This window comes from Panthera tigris, chromosome B4 (assembly GCF_018350195.1).
Source record: "Panthera tigris isolate Pti1 chromosome B4, P.tigris_Pti1_mat1.1, whole genome shotgun sequence".
Taxonomy (NCBI): Eukaryota; Metazoa; Chordata; class Mammalia; order Carnivora; family Felidae; genus Panthera; species Panthera tigris.
The window spans coordinates 136,783,701-136,799,035 of NC_056666.1; the positions used below are offsets into that span (position 1 = coordinate 136,783,701).

The window sequence follows — 15,335 nt, forward strand, 5'->3', positions numbered from 1 at the left end:
GGGTCAAGGGCGGAAGGTGCAGTGTGCTTCGGAGTAGCTCAAGTGAGAGTTCTCACAGGTCGCCAGATGGAAGAAGGTTGGAAAGTGGCGGTGGTAACTGATGTCTTCCGCTGGGGCAGCGCTGACACTTTGATTTGTGTTAGAGGAGCTGCGCATTCGCTAAACAAGAATGAGAAGAATGAGATCACAAAATACAGCCGTATTTTGTCAGTGATGCTGCAGGTCCGGTTCCAGACCACCGCAGTAAAGCGAGTATTGGAGTAAAAAGACTCAAGTGAAATTTTTGGTTTCCCGGTGCATGTAAAAGCAGTGTTGGGGCGCCTGGGTGGCTCAGTCGGTGAAGCGTCTGACTTCGGCTCAGGTCACGATCTTGCGGTTCGTGGGTTCGAGCCCCGCGTCGGGCTCTGTGCTGACAGCTCAGGGTCTGGAGCCTGCTGCGGATTCTGTGTCTTCCCCTCTCTCTGCCCCTCCCCTGCTCACGCTCTCTCTCAAAAATAAACAAACATTAAAAAAAAAAAAAAAGTTGTGTTTACACCGTAGGGTAGTTTACGAAGTGTGCAATAGCATTAGCTCTTAAAAAAGCAGTGTATGTACTTTACTTAAAAAACACTTTATTCCTGAAAAATGCTAACCATCATCTGAGCTTTCAGTGAAGGATAATCACTGGTCACAGATCACCGTAACAAATACAATAACAAACAAGTTTGAAACACTGCGAGAATTCCCGGAATGTGACCAGAGACACAAGCAAATGTTAGAGAAATGGCACCGACAGACTTGCTGGGCGCCAGCCACAGGCCTTCAGTTTGTGCAAAGTGCGTTCCTTGCAAAGCGCAGTGAGATGAGACGCAGTCTCTGAGCTGTCCCAGCATCCAGAGGCTTCCGACAACATTGTTACTTTTTACCGTTAAATATGAACCTGTCCATCTCTGACAATTAGGGAGCATCTGCCCTTCTCCGTCCCGCCTGCTAACACGATGGGATGGTTGGCAAAGAGTACAAGACACAACAGTGTTAGAATTCATGGGTTTGGTGTCTTTTCTTGGAAAGGGACAAATGCAAGGTTTCAGTAGCCAGGTCCTTTGTTTGGATACACCAGGGACGCAGGGAAGCGTGGGTGCCAAGGGCTCTGGCGTTACTCGGTTTGAGTTATTGGGATAATGTCCTTCTAAAAATATTTGCTCCTTTTGTTTGTAGGTGTGAAGGACGTTTTCCTGCTCTGAGATGACCCCGCATGAATCCAGGGGTTGGGTCTTGGTGTTTGAACTCCTCTAAATCCTACAGTAAAGGTGCCGTAGGAGATCCCGGCTGCTGTCTTTTGCAGAGGTTATAACTTATTTGTGTTCTAGGGGGATTTTCTGCCTTGGTGAAGATGTTACTTACTTGTCAAAGAGAAGAAAGTTCCTTTCTATACCAGCTTTGTAAGCTTTGTCCAGATTGCTGTAGGAAGCAGCTGTGGGTGGGATTTCCCCGGCCTCAGAAACGAATAGGAGGGTTCTTTTTCCAGAACCTGGTTAAATCAGATTCTTCGCTTAATTAGTGCGGTATGAAAGCATTTTCTAGGTTTTCACAGTCCCTGAAATATCTTGTAAGTGTGGCTTTGATACTGTGTGCTTCGTGCTTATGTGGAACTGGGAATAAGACAGGGATCTCGTTTGAAAAAATTTCCCTAAAACCTGAACTTCAGCAGTAAGTTACTGCTTATTGGCTTACAGCCACTCCGTGTGTCAGTGGCATGCTGCTCTTTGTCTTTTTTTTTTTTTTTTAAGTTTATTCATTTATTTTGAGAGAGAGAGAGAGAGAGAGCGCAAGCAGGGGAGGGGCAGAGAGAGAGGGAGAATCCCAAGGAGGCCCCACGCTGTCAGTGTGGAGCCCGAGGAGGAGCTCGAACTCACAAACGTGAGATCATGACCCGGGCCAAGATGGAGACTTGGACACTTAACCAACTGAGCCACCCAGGTGCCCCTGTATGTCTGCTTCTTGATGCTTAGAGATGGCTTTTAGCACTTTCTGTGTGGAGTAGGAACACTGTCCTGTAGACAATAATTAATCTGTCTGTAATTGTTCACATACTTTATTAACACCATTTATAAATGAGGAAGATCGAAAGAAAGGAGATGGAAAGAAGGACCTTGATGCATCTGGGTTTTTAGCCAGTATGGAAGATGATGCAGGTATGTGGTCAGTGCCTTGACGTCGACAGCTCGATTTGTGAATGTTAGCTTTTCTGTAATCGCATTTCGGTGACGAATTTCAAGATTAAGCGGAGGCGTTTTGCCTCTTGGCCTGCATGAGTCCGTTTTGGCACCAGAAACAGAAAGTAATAGGCGAAGCCGGCCTGGGACCCTCGTGCACGTGAGGGAGAGGGTTCAGCTCGTGTGTCTGTGCGTGCGGTTCAGGACTTAACAAAAGTATCGCATTTCTCGTTTTCTTTTTTTGTAAAATAAATCTCTTTCTCTGATGCCCTTTCTACTCCAACTCCTGCCTTTGCTAGAAGATATTTCTGACCCTCCCCAAGACCATTTGTTCTCTTCCGTGACGTCTGGAGTGTTAGTGGAGCCTTACTTACAGTCTCTAGATGTCCTTGTGGCGTTTCAGGTTTCGGATCAGAAGGACCCACCTCCCTCACACAACACTGCCACAGAATTTCGGAATTTACAGAGATGGTTGTTCTCCAGAAGAGTTTAATCACAGATGTCAAATCTGTAACTTAGGAAACACTGACCACGGTTGGGTCTCTCGTTGTTGTAAAAGTCTTTGTCTTCGGTTCCCCCCGAGCCGACGTTCGGTAAGAAAGTACATGCAGTGGATTCTAGGTTGAAAGTTGAGATTCCACTTGTAACTTGATGCGACATGCTGGCATGGAGAATATATTACGTTTAGAAAAACAGTCTCAGGAACTAACACAGACACGCGTGATTGGCAGCCATCGCAGTGGCCGCTTTCAAGGTGCAAGGAAAAGGTCGCCCTCCCGTCGGCATCTTCTCGTTGCTCTGTTGCGTATTTGCCGTCAGTATTGGACGCTGGATGTTACGCCGTAACGTGGTAGCGGAGAATTCAGTTGTTTGTATGGATGTCCACACAGGATGCTTTTTTCCTGCCCTTCGCATAGGTTGAAGGTGAGTGACAGTTATTCTCGTCCTCGAAATCGTTAAAGTACAGATGCCGCTATCTTCACTCACCGGTAGACGTTTCCTCTTTCTTGTGTGGAAAAAAAAAAAATGGAGGGGGCGCGTGGCTGGCTCAGTCCGTGGAGCGTGAGACTCTCGATCTCAGGGTTGTGGGTTTGAGCCCCATGTTGGGCGCAGATGTTACTTAAAGGTAAAATCTTTCACAAAAGAAAACGGAAAAAAAGAATGGAGGAATTTTACGCTTGGTCACTTTGAACTGAAGGTGACACGACGAACCGGATGCTAAGTTCACCTGAAACTTCTCTCCCAAAGGGCTGCTTGAGCAAGCGGCAAGCTCTCTAAAGGGGAGCATTTTCAGAGAAGCCCCGGAAGTCAGAGACGGAGCTCTTGTCTTGACTCTTAGGGAGCTGAGGGACCTTCCCCAGGACACTAAACCTCTGTGGGCCTCTCTTTCTTTAATTCTTAAACGACGGGGCTGATTTAGGTCAGACGCTTCCACGCTTTTGAACTTCACATCCCCTGTGTTTAAAGGCGTATGGATTGGGGCGCCCGGGTGGCTCAGTTGCTTACGCGTCTGGCTTTTGATCCCAGATCAGGTCTTGATCTTGGGATCGAGAGTTAAAGCCTCGCATTGGGCTCCACGCTGGGCATGCAGCCTACTTAAAAAAGTAAAAATAAAAACAACACAGGCGCTGGGGTGGTTGGTCTGCCTTGGGGACTGTTGGCTAACAACACCGTGTCCCTTGCTGTCGCTCTGAGGCCTCAGTGGCAGTACTCGTTCCAGCCTCTTCTTATGTAGCATCATGGGAAGATGTCATTTTTGTCCTTTGCTCTGATGGCTTTGCCTTTTTAATTACATTTGGTTAAAGTGAACGAGCTGGTATTTAATTCTGGTGACTGTTAAAGCGTATGGTGTTGCATTTGACTGGTGACCCAGTGAGTGTGACCTTGACCTCGTTGCCACCCAGTACTTGCCTGGGTAACTCAAAAATGCAAAGAAACTCTGAAAACTGAACAGTCCATCTGTGCGTCTCTAGGTGCTCATCGACATCTCCTGGGTTGATGTACTGACCTGAGAGCCCATAGTAGCCCCCCCCCCCCCCCCCCCCCGCCCCCACCTCCAGTCTGGGGCCTGGCTTGCACTGGCAAATACTCTGAAGCAGCTTTGCTCTGACTGACTTCGGGTCTGCTGTGAGGACCCTGCTGGCAGGCCTGTCCACCGTGCCCAGGAGAAGGGGCTTTGGGCTCTGCGCAAGGAATAATTTGCCCTCCGTGCGACGATCTGACCTGCTTTTCTCTCGGAGAACTTGTGAGTTAGAGACCCCTCCTGCCCTGTGCATGCTGGTAGGAAACTCAGGAAACTTAAAACGCTCACTTCAAACAGGAACTGATTAACGAAGTCAGTGATCATTGATTGAGTCTTTAACGTGTGCCAGGCAGTGTTTGTGGCACTGGAGGTTCAAAATTAAGAAGACATTATGTTTTAGGGAGAGAGACCGATAATGAACAAAACCCCCCGAAATAAATACCTAAGATGCCAGATAAATGCCTGAGAAAAGATACACACCCAGTTGTGTTTACAAAGCTGTCCTTCGAGTGGTGCTTGGCTCGGAGCAAACAGCGTAGCATTTGCTGTTTTATTCGTAGTAACTTATTTTTTATCAAAAAAAATTTTTTTAATGTTTGTTTATTTTTGAGAGAGAGAGAGAGAGAGAGAGAGAGAGAGAGAGAGAGAGAGGGAGAGAGGGAGGGAGGGGGGGCAGAGAGAGAGAGAAGGAGACACAGAATCCGAAGCAGGCTCCAGGCTCCGAGCTGTCAGCACAGAGCCCGACTTGGGGTTCGAATTCCCGAACCGTGAGATCATGACGTGAGCCGAAGTCAGATGCTTAGCTGACTGAGCCACCCTGGTGCCCCTTATTAGTAATCATTTAAATACGATCGGTGCGGGGCACAGACTGTGAAGAAAAACGAGGAGTATTTGACTTCAGCAGAGTCCTCCAGTGCGGTGATGGGGCTTGGAGGGGCCGGGTGCTGCTTTGGAATTGGGAGTTCAGGGAAGTCCCTCCTGAGGCAGTGACACTGAGCTGAGAACAGGGTCACCGGCCTGCTTGATAGCCTGTGTGGTAAAGGTGGAGGAGGCCAATCGGGAGGGACATGTGGAGCAGTGAGTCCCCAGAGTGTGGAGACTCCCCTTCCCCCCACCCCCCTCCCCTGTCTGTCCTCCCCCCACCCCCACCCCCACCCCAGCAGAGGCCTCTGTTGCGGGACAGGGCCCAGGGTGGTTTCAGAGTCCTGGGCGGGACAGCCCGAGGGGCGGCTGGAAGCCGGTTGCTTCGGGCCTCGTGAACCGGGAAGACGTCGTTGGCCTTCTCTCTGTGCCATGGGAGGGGATCGCAGAGTTCTGAGCAGAATTTGTACTGACCTGGTCTGCGATTTAAAAGCTCCCTCTGGCCTCTGGGCGGAGGCTGAGCTGGGGGTTGGGGGGGGTTGGGTAGAGTGGGGGCAGCCGTGGCCTCCAGGTCCGGGCAGGGGGCGCGGGCGGCTTGGCTGAGGGTGGTGGCGTGGGCGTGAGGAGAAGCGCGCAGGTTGAATGTGCTCTGCAGGGAGGGCCCGTGGGGCTTCATGCGGGTTGGGGGTGTGGGGTGAGGTTGGGAGCAGAAAGGCAGGGGCGCCGGCCAGGGTCTGGGCTTGTTGGCCGGCGGTGGGGAGATCGGGAGTTCTGTGCGGGCCGTGCGGGATTGGAGACGCCCACCGTGCACCTAAGCGGAGACGTCCTGTGGTGCGGCCAGCGTGGAAGTTCCAGAAGACGGAGCACAGGGTGCCGTGGAAGCCCGGGGCTGGGAGCTCGCCTGCGAGGGGGGCTTCCGGAGAGCGGGAGCTGAAACTCCGGGCCGAGGGCAGCGCGGGTCCGGAGAGGGCACGGCGTTGTCACCGGGGGGAGAGGAGAGGAGCCCTGGCAGCGTGTCGTGGGCGACGTGCTTGGCGGGTGCAGTCGCGCTGCAGGGGGCGGTGAGGACTGCACGGTAGTGGTGCTGTGTAACCAAGATTTTAGGTGACCTGAGCGCTGTGCCGCTGAGTCGCCCTGACAGGGAGGTGAAGTGACCTCGTCTTGTGTTTCTGTTTTTCTGTGTCCGTTTGGGGAGAGACGTAGAGATTTGTTAGTCAAGTCGCTTTGGAGAAATGGCTGAGCTTTCCCTGCCCAGAAGTAGCTCCTGGTAAGACGGGACCGACCGGACTCGTCCACCGCCACGGCCCTCTCCCTGGGACGCTGAGCCGCCCGGGCCACCAGGTGGCGTCGCACCACCGTAGGGCAGTAAAGAGAAACCAACTTGAGGTGAATTCCCCAGGATATACTTAAATGATCTTTTTAACTTGGGGGGAGATTCATTCTCCCATTCCATTCATAGCTCCTCCGGCCCCGGCCCCTGAACAGGTGGGCCGCCCATTCGTCCTCGACACACCGTTGAGTCTCCTGCTTTTTTAACCAGATGGTAGACTTGTGAGATCTTTCCCTAGAAGCATATAAAGAACTTTCTTTTGTCTTCCATTGTGCGACTATGCCGCGATTTATTTCATCGGCCCCTTACTGGTGAACATCTAGGCCCCCCGCGTTTCGTAACTACAGGATGTGGCGGTGAGTGGCCCCGTTCGTACGTACGTCACGTTGCATGTTGGCGAGTACGACTGTCCGATAAATTCATAGGTGCAATTATTAGGCCAAAGGAAACATGCTTTTTATATTTTAACAGATACTGCCAAGAGGTCCTTCGTAGCTGTTGTACCAACGGACACTCCCCTTGGCCGTTGAGAGGACCCGGTTTGCTACCTCGGTGCTAACAGAGTGTGCTCTCAAAGTGTTGGAAGCGCCGATCTTGCCGAGGTTTGAAGTGGTATCGCTACAGAGTTTTATCTCCTGTTTTTCTTGTTACGAGGCCGAGCACCGTTTTAGATGCTGAAGAGCCTATTTTTCTTTTATGTTCGTTCTCATTTTCTTGACCTGTTTTTCCTTTAGGAGGTCGGTCTTATCTGTAGCTGAAGAATGTTTTCTAAATTAGGGCCAGTGGTCTTTTCTATGAAATAAAACGCAGATATTTGTCTCACTTCCTTGTCTTTTGATTTTGCGTGTGGCATTTTTTATGTAAAAATTTTTGAGGGGCGCCCGGGTGGCTCAGTCGGTTAACCATCTGACTCTTGATCTCGGCTCAGGTCGTGATCTCGCGGTTGTGGGATCGAGCCCCGCGTTGGGTTCCCTGCTGAGTGTGGAGCCTGCTAGGGATCCCCTCTTCCTCTCTCTGCTCCTCTCTCCCACTCATGCCCCCTCCCTCAAAATAAATAAACATTAAACATTTTTTTTTGATGTCTTGGTAGATGAAGTCGTCCGTCTTTTTACGTCCTATAGATTTTTGGTGATGGACGCAGAGGTCTTTGCCCTACTCAGGGTTTCGTCAGTGTCGTGTCATTTCACTTTTGAGGTTTAGCTGTTTGCTGTGGTTGCACTTCTCGGTGTAAAGGTGAGAGTGCGGATCCGCTTTCCTTTCTGCTCTAGGTGCTGTAGATGGTCGCAGCGGCCGAGCGCCACGGTGACTGGGACGCGTCTTTCCTCTGTCCCTGCCCATCGCCCTTGCCCTCACCGCCCCACGTCCCTGGAAACTTGCAGCTCCATTTCCACCTGTTCAGCACCCACTCCACCGTGGGAGACTTACCCCTTCCTCCACCGAGTGTGTCCCAGTCTGCTGTTGGGCCGTAAGGATTTTATAAACATACTGATCTGAAATCACATTTATCACACACTTACTAGAATATTTTATTTGTTTAGGAAGAAATTCTCCAAAGTGCCTTTTATTTCCACAACCTACTTGACTCGGGTCTTTTGTCGGTTGTCTAAAAACTGTAGCGTTGTGTTTTCCCTGCATTTATGGTTGTCTGAGGTAGGAGGGTACGTTGTGAGTCCTTTATGCTTGGAATTGGGAGCGATAGTTGGAGATGTTAACTCCTGCTTTTCAGCCATTCACTGGAGTGGACATAGATGAACTCAGAACCACCTTCACCTGAGAGAGGTTGTAGGATATCATCTCAGAACTTGGAAAAATCTACTTTCTTTTCAACTGCACATGTCATGTTCACCAATCTAGACCATAGTCTGGGCTGTAAAGTCTCAGTAAATATATGAGAATGATTGAGGACAGAGACGGAGTCTCTGACCGCAGTGAATTTACATTAGAAAACCATAATCAGATGATATCTAGAAATATTCCAAGTTTTTGGCAATTAGCTCATCTAAATAATTGATTTGTCAAAGGAGAAATCACAGGGCAAGTTAGTCTTTTGAACTGAAGGATAATGAGAGTCTAAGGATTTGTGGGATAAAGCTAAAGCAGTGCTTGGAAGGCAATTTATAATTTTAAATGTTTCTACCAGAAAAGAAGAGAGGTCTGAAAGCAGTGACCTTAGGTTGTACTTTGTGAAGACAGAAGAGCACAGTAAAACCTGAGTAGGCGGCAGGAAAAAGCGAACGGTAAATAATCGGGGCCGAAGTCAGTGACCCAGAAAACAGAAACACACTAGAAAAAATTAACCAAGGCAAGATTGTTTAAGATCAGTAAAATTGGTCAAAAAAAGAAAGGGCGCCATGCCCAGTGTCTCAAAGGAGGGCATGGTCGTCATGGAGTTAGCCGTCAGCGCAGAGCCTGACGTGGGGCTCGGACCCACAAACCGCGAGATCATGACCTGAGCCGAAGTCGGACGCTTAACCGACTGAGCCACCCTGGCGCCCCCTGAAACCCTCTTTAAACCCTCGTCGTGTTTTCCTGGCTGTGGTTCCCTGAGCGCACTGCCATGCTGTTTTTCCAAGTCCTTTTTGTCACCGGTAACTTAAATGCTCTGCTCTCCTCCAGCCTCCTGAACGTCCTGCCCTGGCCCTCTGGTTAGATAAACTTTGCTTTTACTCTGATCCATGAAGTGTGTATGTTGCCCCTAAGACATTTTTGTCTAATTCTCTGTGTGTGAATCTTTCTCCACTGTTAGCGTTTGGGAAGACGGCTTCTGACCTAGCTCCTGGCCGTTTGGAGCATTGCGCTTTGAACGAATGTTCTTGGGAAAATGTGTTGAGCTCCAGAAAGCTCGATTATGAACGTGCTTTACGATCACTTCTGCGTACCTGGCTTGAAATGTGTCAGTTTCTGTCGTTGCAGTTTGAGGACTTAACCTTGTATGAAAACTGTCTGAGAATTTTGAATATATCCGTTATTACTAGAAATATTTCGTATCAAAGTGTCAATCAGTTATTTTGAAGGCTGTGGAAGAAATAGAATACTTATTTAGCTTTTGGTGTTTTATGAGTGACTACGTGTTGTGGTCGTTAATCTGCATCATTTGGTTATGCTGAAACACATCTGTTAACTTTTTGGTTAAAGAGTTAGATAAACCGTGTCCATAAATATATTTAATGCTTCACAGTCACCCTTACTGCTATAACCATGGTTATAAACAGTATCCTCTTTAGTTCCTAAGACTGGAGATGCCCTCCGGCAGATACGATTCAGAAGTAATTAATAATACGACACAGTCTTTTTAGTTGTCACAGGGGTACTTTGAAGAAGGACGCTGGTAATCTTTGCCTCCGGGTCTTCATACGTTGATCTCTGAGTTTAGATGAGTGGTTTGCTTGACAGTGAGGATGTTTTGTTGGTAACTCGAGAGCTTTTACGGACGAGGTAATCAAGCCCGTGTGCCTTACCAGGCTGTTGGCATATGTTTAAATAAAATGTATGACATGTCCCGTTGCTCTGGTTGATTTTAGCACTTAACGTTCTGAGTAAAACAGTTTAATGTGTTTTCTGTTTATATCTGAACTTGTAGGTCAATTTCATGTTACTGTGAAAATGAAACTTAGATAAAACCTATACAGAGTAGGCCCTTCCTTCCGGTGGAATAAATGAATCATATCAGTACATTTTTCAGAGGTAAAGTTGGAGAAACCTATTTTGAGGGTTTTTATTTTCTTTTAGCTGTTAATGGAAACATCGCCTGTGAACCTCTTAAAACATTTTAATATTGCAGCAAATCAAAAATTCAATAAAAAGAAATGTTTTTATGTATAAAACGCCTATAGAGAGATAAGGCTATGTCCATTTTACTATGTTTCTGGTAACCACACTTTTTCCTCCTTTTTTCTTAGGTTCTTGATTATTACAGACCATTTTCTGAAAAGCCCGGAATTGGTGAAAGCCATGTATGCCAAAATGAGCAATCAAGAAAGGTAACCCCAAAAACCAGTGTGGTTTTGAGTATTTAGCATTCCATATAGAGTATCCCGTACACATGAATGAAAAACTGTGTGGTTTCTTAGCTGGCACAAAATCTCTAACTACATGTTTCTGGGTCGGGAATGGTTTTAAATTGGCTGGTTAGCATTACCGCTCGGCCACAACAGGCAGTGATTTACGTGGGGCTGCGGAGTCCAGGTTGATGGCATCGTTCAGTGAGGGCGCGCTCGAAAACTGTGACCGGCACAATGTCAGGCTCGTCCCTTGACGCCTGTCTGTAGACTTGCAACGTGCTCCTGTTCGGTGTGACGATGTGGGACGTGCTCCACCAAAGCTCGTAGGGACCCATGGGTATTTCCGGCAAAGTTGGTGCCCATCTGCCACCTCCCTGCCGTGGCAGTGGGAAGAAGAGTGCCCTCAGAGCACTGAGACCTTGGCTCCGTGCCTCGTTGTGATGGTGATTCTTCACGTGCCCGTAGCCGGGCCCTTTACCCTGTTGGGGTTCGGTTTCCAGACCTGGACACGGAGAGGACGGTGTGAAACGATTTCCAGTATGACTCCGGCGGCTTGTGGCTTTCCTAGCCTTACTGGAGACACTGCCTCGGGAAACATAAAACTTAACTTAGAAATCCCAGGTCTAATGATGAAAAACTGTAAAAAATGTTAATCTTTTGATTGTAGTCACCATTTGTATAATTGCTGTGGTTTTGAAGTTCTTACGGTATATTTGGCTTCCAACAGTTCCGTGTATGCTCCTTTGTAGTCTTGTTGAGGAACTCTCATATCTTTAATATGTTTGACAAAGAGGAAAAGTTTGTGCTTTTAAAGTCAGTTTAAATGCCATGTTTATGGGGTGCCGGGGTGGCTCAGTCGGTTAAGCGTCCGACTTCGGCTCAGGTCAGGATCTCAGTCCATGAGTTTGAGCCCTGCTGACGGCTCAGAGCCTGGAGCCTGCTTCGGATTCTGTGTCTCCCTCTCTCTCTGACCCTCCCCCGTTCAAGCTCTGTCTCTCTGTGTCTCAAAAATAAACGCTAAAAAAATATAAATGAATAAATAAATAAATGCCGTGTTTATAAACCCAGTGCCCCCGCCCCACCATATGCATACTTCTGTTGCAGAAAAAGAATTATTCGTAGTTTTTGACCTAAAATATGTGACACAAGGAACAGGGCTATAAGTTAGGAAATGGCTTTGCAGTGAGGAATACCTGAATGCGAGGAGAATAATGCCTGGTTGAATTGTATTTTTTTTTTTTAATGTTTATTTATTTTTGAAGAGAGAGACAGAGCGTGAGCAGGGGAGGGGCAGAGAGAGAGGGAGACGCAGAATCCCAAGCAGGCTTCAGGCTCCGAGCCGTCAGCACAGAGCCCGACGCGGGGCTCGTACTCACAGACCGCGAGATCACGACCTGAGCCGAAGTCGGACGCTTAACCGATTGAGACACCCACGTGCCCCTTGAGTTGTATTTTAATATGCAATTTTGTATTCTTCATATTCCTTACAAAAGATCAGTGTTTAGGCTGCTCCGTTACGTAACCAAGACGGTGCCAGACTAAACATTTTCCGTTTTTATTTAAAAAAAAGTCGCAGCCACTGCTTCCCTTCATGGAGCGTCTGCTCACGTGTCACCGCCCCTCTTTACTTTTCTTCCAAAGGAGAAGTGCTTTCATTTCCTCGTGTCACTCATTGTACGTCGTATTGTGCCACACACCTGCGTGCTGCCTTGTGACAGCGCCCTTGGGCTGTCAGCCTGAGAGGGAATGGATTTTGTCTTTGGTTCTGGGGTGCCCACGTTTCCCAGACAGTGCTTGGCACGTCACAGGTGCCAGAAAAGGTTGTTGGGATGAAAACATGAGGCAAATGAATTTTGTCTTTCAATGTTTATTTTATTTATTTATCTATTTGTGTGTGTGTGTGTGTGTGTGAGAGAGAGAGAGAGAGAGAGAGAGAGAGAGAGAGATCGGGAATGAGCGGGGGAGGAGCAGAGAGAGGAGGACAGAGGATCCCAAGCAGGCTCCATGCTGACAGCAGAGAACCTCATGTGGGGCTTGATCTCCTGAACCATGAGGTCATGACCTGAGCTGAAGTCGGATACTTAACTGAGCCACCCGGGTGCCCTGCGAATGAATTTTCTTATTGTCGGGAAGGTCTATCCAGTAAGCACGCTTACTCGGGTCATACCGTCTGCCGTGTCTGAAACCTCAGGGTCCCCTTTCGGGTTCCCGGGTCAGTGGCCCTGCTGAGGGCGCCATCCCCGTGTCTGGTGAGCTCGCTCTCACCACACCTTTGCTTTACCCTTACGTCCTCTTTGACTGGACTTCCGCTGTGGCCTTTTAAAAAATTGTGATAGGCACCTGGGTGGCTCACTTGGTTGAGCGTCTGACTTTGGCTCGGGTCATGATCTCACAGCTCGTGAGTTCGAGCCCCGCGTCGGGCTCTGTGCTGACAGCTCGGAACCTGGAGCCTGCTTCGGATTCTGTCTTCCTCTCTCTCTGCCCCTCCCCCAGTCATGCTCTCTCTGTGTCAAAAATAAACAAACATGAAACAAGATTTAAAAAAAGTGTGATAAAGGACACGCAACTTCAGATGTACTACTGTAACCGTGTTCACGTGTGCAGTTTAGTAGCGCTCTGTACACGACACCGTTGTGTGGCCAGCCTCCAGAACTTCCTCATCTTCCAAAACCAGAGCTTCCTTGTTAACAGCTCCCCGTCGCCCCTCCCCCAGCCCCTGGCAGCCGTCATCTGACTTTCTGTCCCTCTGATATTGATGACAGCGGGTGCCTCCTGTAAGTGGAATCCTGCAGTCTTTGCCCTGTTTTGACTGGCTTATTTCACTTATGATAATGTTCTCAAGGTTCGTCCGTGTTGTGGCAGGTGTCAGAATCTCCTTCCCTTTTTTTTGGTTTAAAAATTTTTTAACTTTCATTCATTTTTGAGAGATAGAGAGGGAGATACAGAATCCGAAGCAGGGTCCAGGCTCCAAGCTGTCAGCACAGAGCCCGTCCCGGGGGCTCGAACCCACGAGCTGCGAGATCATGACCTGAGCTGAAGTTGAGCCACCCGGGCGCCCCTCTCCTTCCTCTTGCAAGGCTGAATCCTCTTCCGTTGTGTGGATGGACCACGTTTTGTTTACCCACTCATCCGTCGGTGGACACTTAGGTTGCTTCTGCTGTTCAGCTCTCCTGAATCAGGCTGCCATGACCATGGCAGGGCAGCGGCCTAAAGTCCGATTGTTCTGATGTTTGTTTCCCGTTCTCTGTTACCTACCGTACTGCCGACATGGATCTCACCCTGCCATTTCAGTGGCAGGTCCTGCCTGCCCAGGACGCGGTTAAATTCCGTGGTGTGGCTGTTTGAGGCCCTTTATAATGTTGCTTCATTTCCAACCCCTGCCCCTTCTCTCCCGGTCACCACACTGTGGCAACAGAGAACTCCTCTCAGTTCTTGAGGCCTTCCCTGTACTTGCTTGCCTTTGCATGTGTCCCTTTCTCTGCCTGGAACGTCCTGGCCCCCGCCTCTCCTCCTCGTGAATGTACAGCTGACCCTTGAGCCCATGGATGTGAACTGCACAGGTCCACTTATGTGCCAGTTTTTCCAGTAAGTATAGGGCTGTAAGTGTATTTTCTCCTCTTCCTTCTGTTTTCTTTTTTTTCTTCAATTTAAAAAAAATTTTTATTTATCTTTTTTTTTCAAAAGCTTTTTTTTTTTTGATGTTTATTTATTTTTGAGAGAGCGAGAGAGAGAGAGAGAGAGACAGACAGACAGAGCATGAATGGGGAAGGGCCACAGAGAGGGAGACACAGAATCTGAAGCAGGCTCCAGGCTCCGGGCTGTCAGCACAAAGCCCGTTGCGGGGCTCGAACTCACAAACCGCGAGATCGTGACCTGAGCCGAAGTTGGACGCTCAACCCTCAACCGACTGAGCCACCCAGGCACCTCTTCATCTTTTTTTTATTAGACACAGAGCACGAGCAAGGGTGAAGCGCAAAGGAGAGAGAGAGAGAGAGAGAGAGAGAGAGAGAGAGAGAGAGAGAGAGAGAGAGGGAGGGAGAGAGAGAGAGGGAGAGAAAATCTTAGGCAGAGTACATGCTCAGGGTGGAGCCTGACCCAGAGCTTGATACCACAACTCTGGGATCATGACCTGAGCCAAAATCAAGAGTCGACCCTTAACCAGTTGAGCCTCCCAGGCGACCCCCCACCTTATGGTTTTCTTAATAACCTTTTTTTTTTTCTCTAGCTTACTTTATTGTAAGAATATAGTATATAACACATATAACATCCAAAATATGTGTTAATCAACTTATGTTATTGGTAATGCTTCTTGTCAGTAGTGGGCCATTAGTAGTTAAGTTTGGGGGGAGTCAAAAGTGAAATATGGATTTCTGACCCTATAGGGGGTCGCTGCCTCTGTCCCCTGTGTTGTTCGGGGGTCAGCTGTACAGTCGTGCATTTAGGTCCTTTTCAGAGCTCATCTGAGCTTTTTGTGGTGACCGCCTCGAACAGTTGGCGGAAGGGCCTGAGGCCTCGGTGCTGATGGTGTCTGTGCTGGTGTGTGTGCAGGGGGGCGGGGGGGAGGGCGCAGGGAGGAGGGGAGTGGGGGGGGCTCAGCAGAGGCACTCCGTCTGTGATCGAGGAGAGGCTCTTGGGTTCCCCGCAGACCCCTTTTCAGGCAGTAACGGGGAATCCTGCGCTCAGAGTGGTACGTTTGCAGGTTAATAGGATGGAAAAGATTGAGTTTTTCTCAACAGGGACAGGCAGTGAATGAACGTGCTTCCTGTGCATCTAGAATGGATGTTCTAGGTGGTCGCCACCTCTGTGGCGGCGCTGAGACCGTGTCCCGTGTTTTGTGGTTCCCGTGAGGGGCTCCACTCGAGAACCCTGTGGGGATACGTGGTGCTTCCCCCGAATCGCCTGAGGAGGTGCCCTGGCCGCGGCCC

The 15,335-nt window shown here is 48.9% G+C and overlaps 1 protein-coding gene across 2 annotated transcripts in view; it reads left to right on the top strand.

Moving 5' to 3' along the window:
• ATXN10 (ataxin 10) overlaps window positions 1-15,335 on the top strand; it is a 166,791-nt gene that overhangs the window by 45,219 nt on the left and 106,237 nt on the right. For both annotated transcript variants that reach the window (XM_042993531.1, XM_042993532.1), the window contains exon 6: window positions 10,309-10,389. In XM_042993531.1, the coding sequence (XP_042849465.1) occupies window positions 10,309-10,389 (81 nt within the window). The remainder of the gene's footprint in view (window positions 1-10,308; window positions 10,390-15,335) is intronic.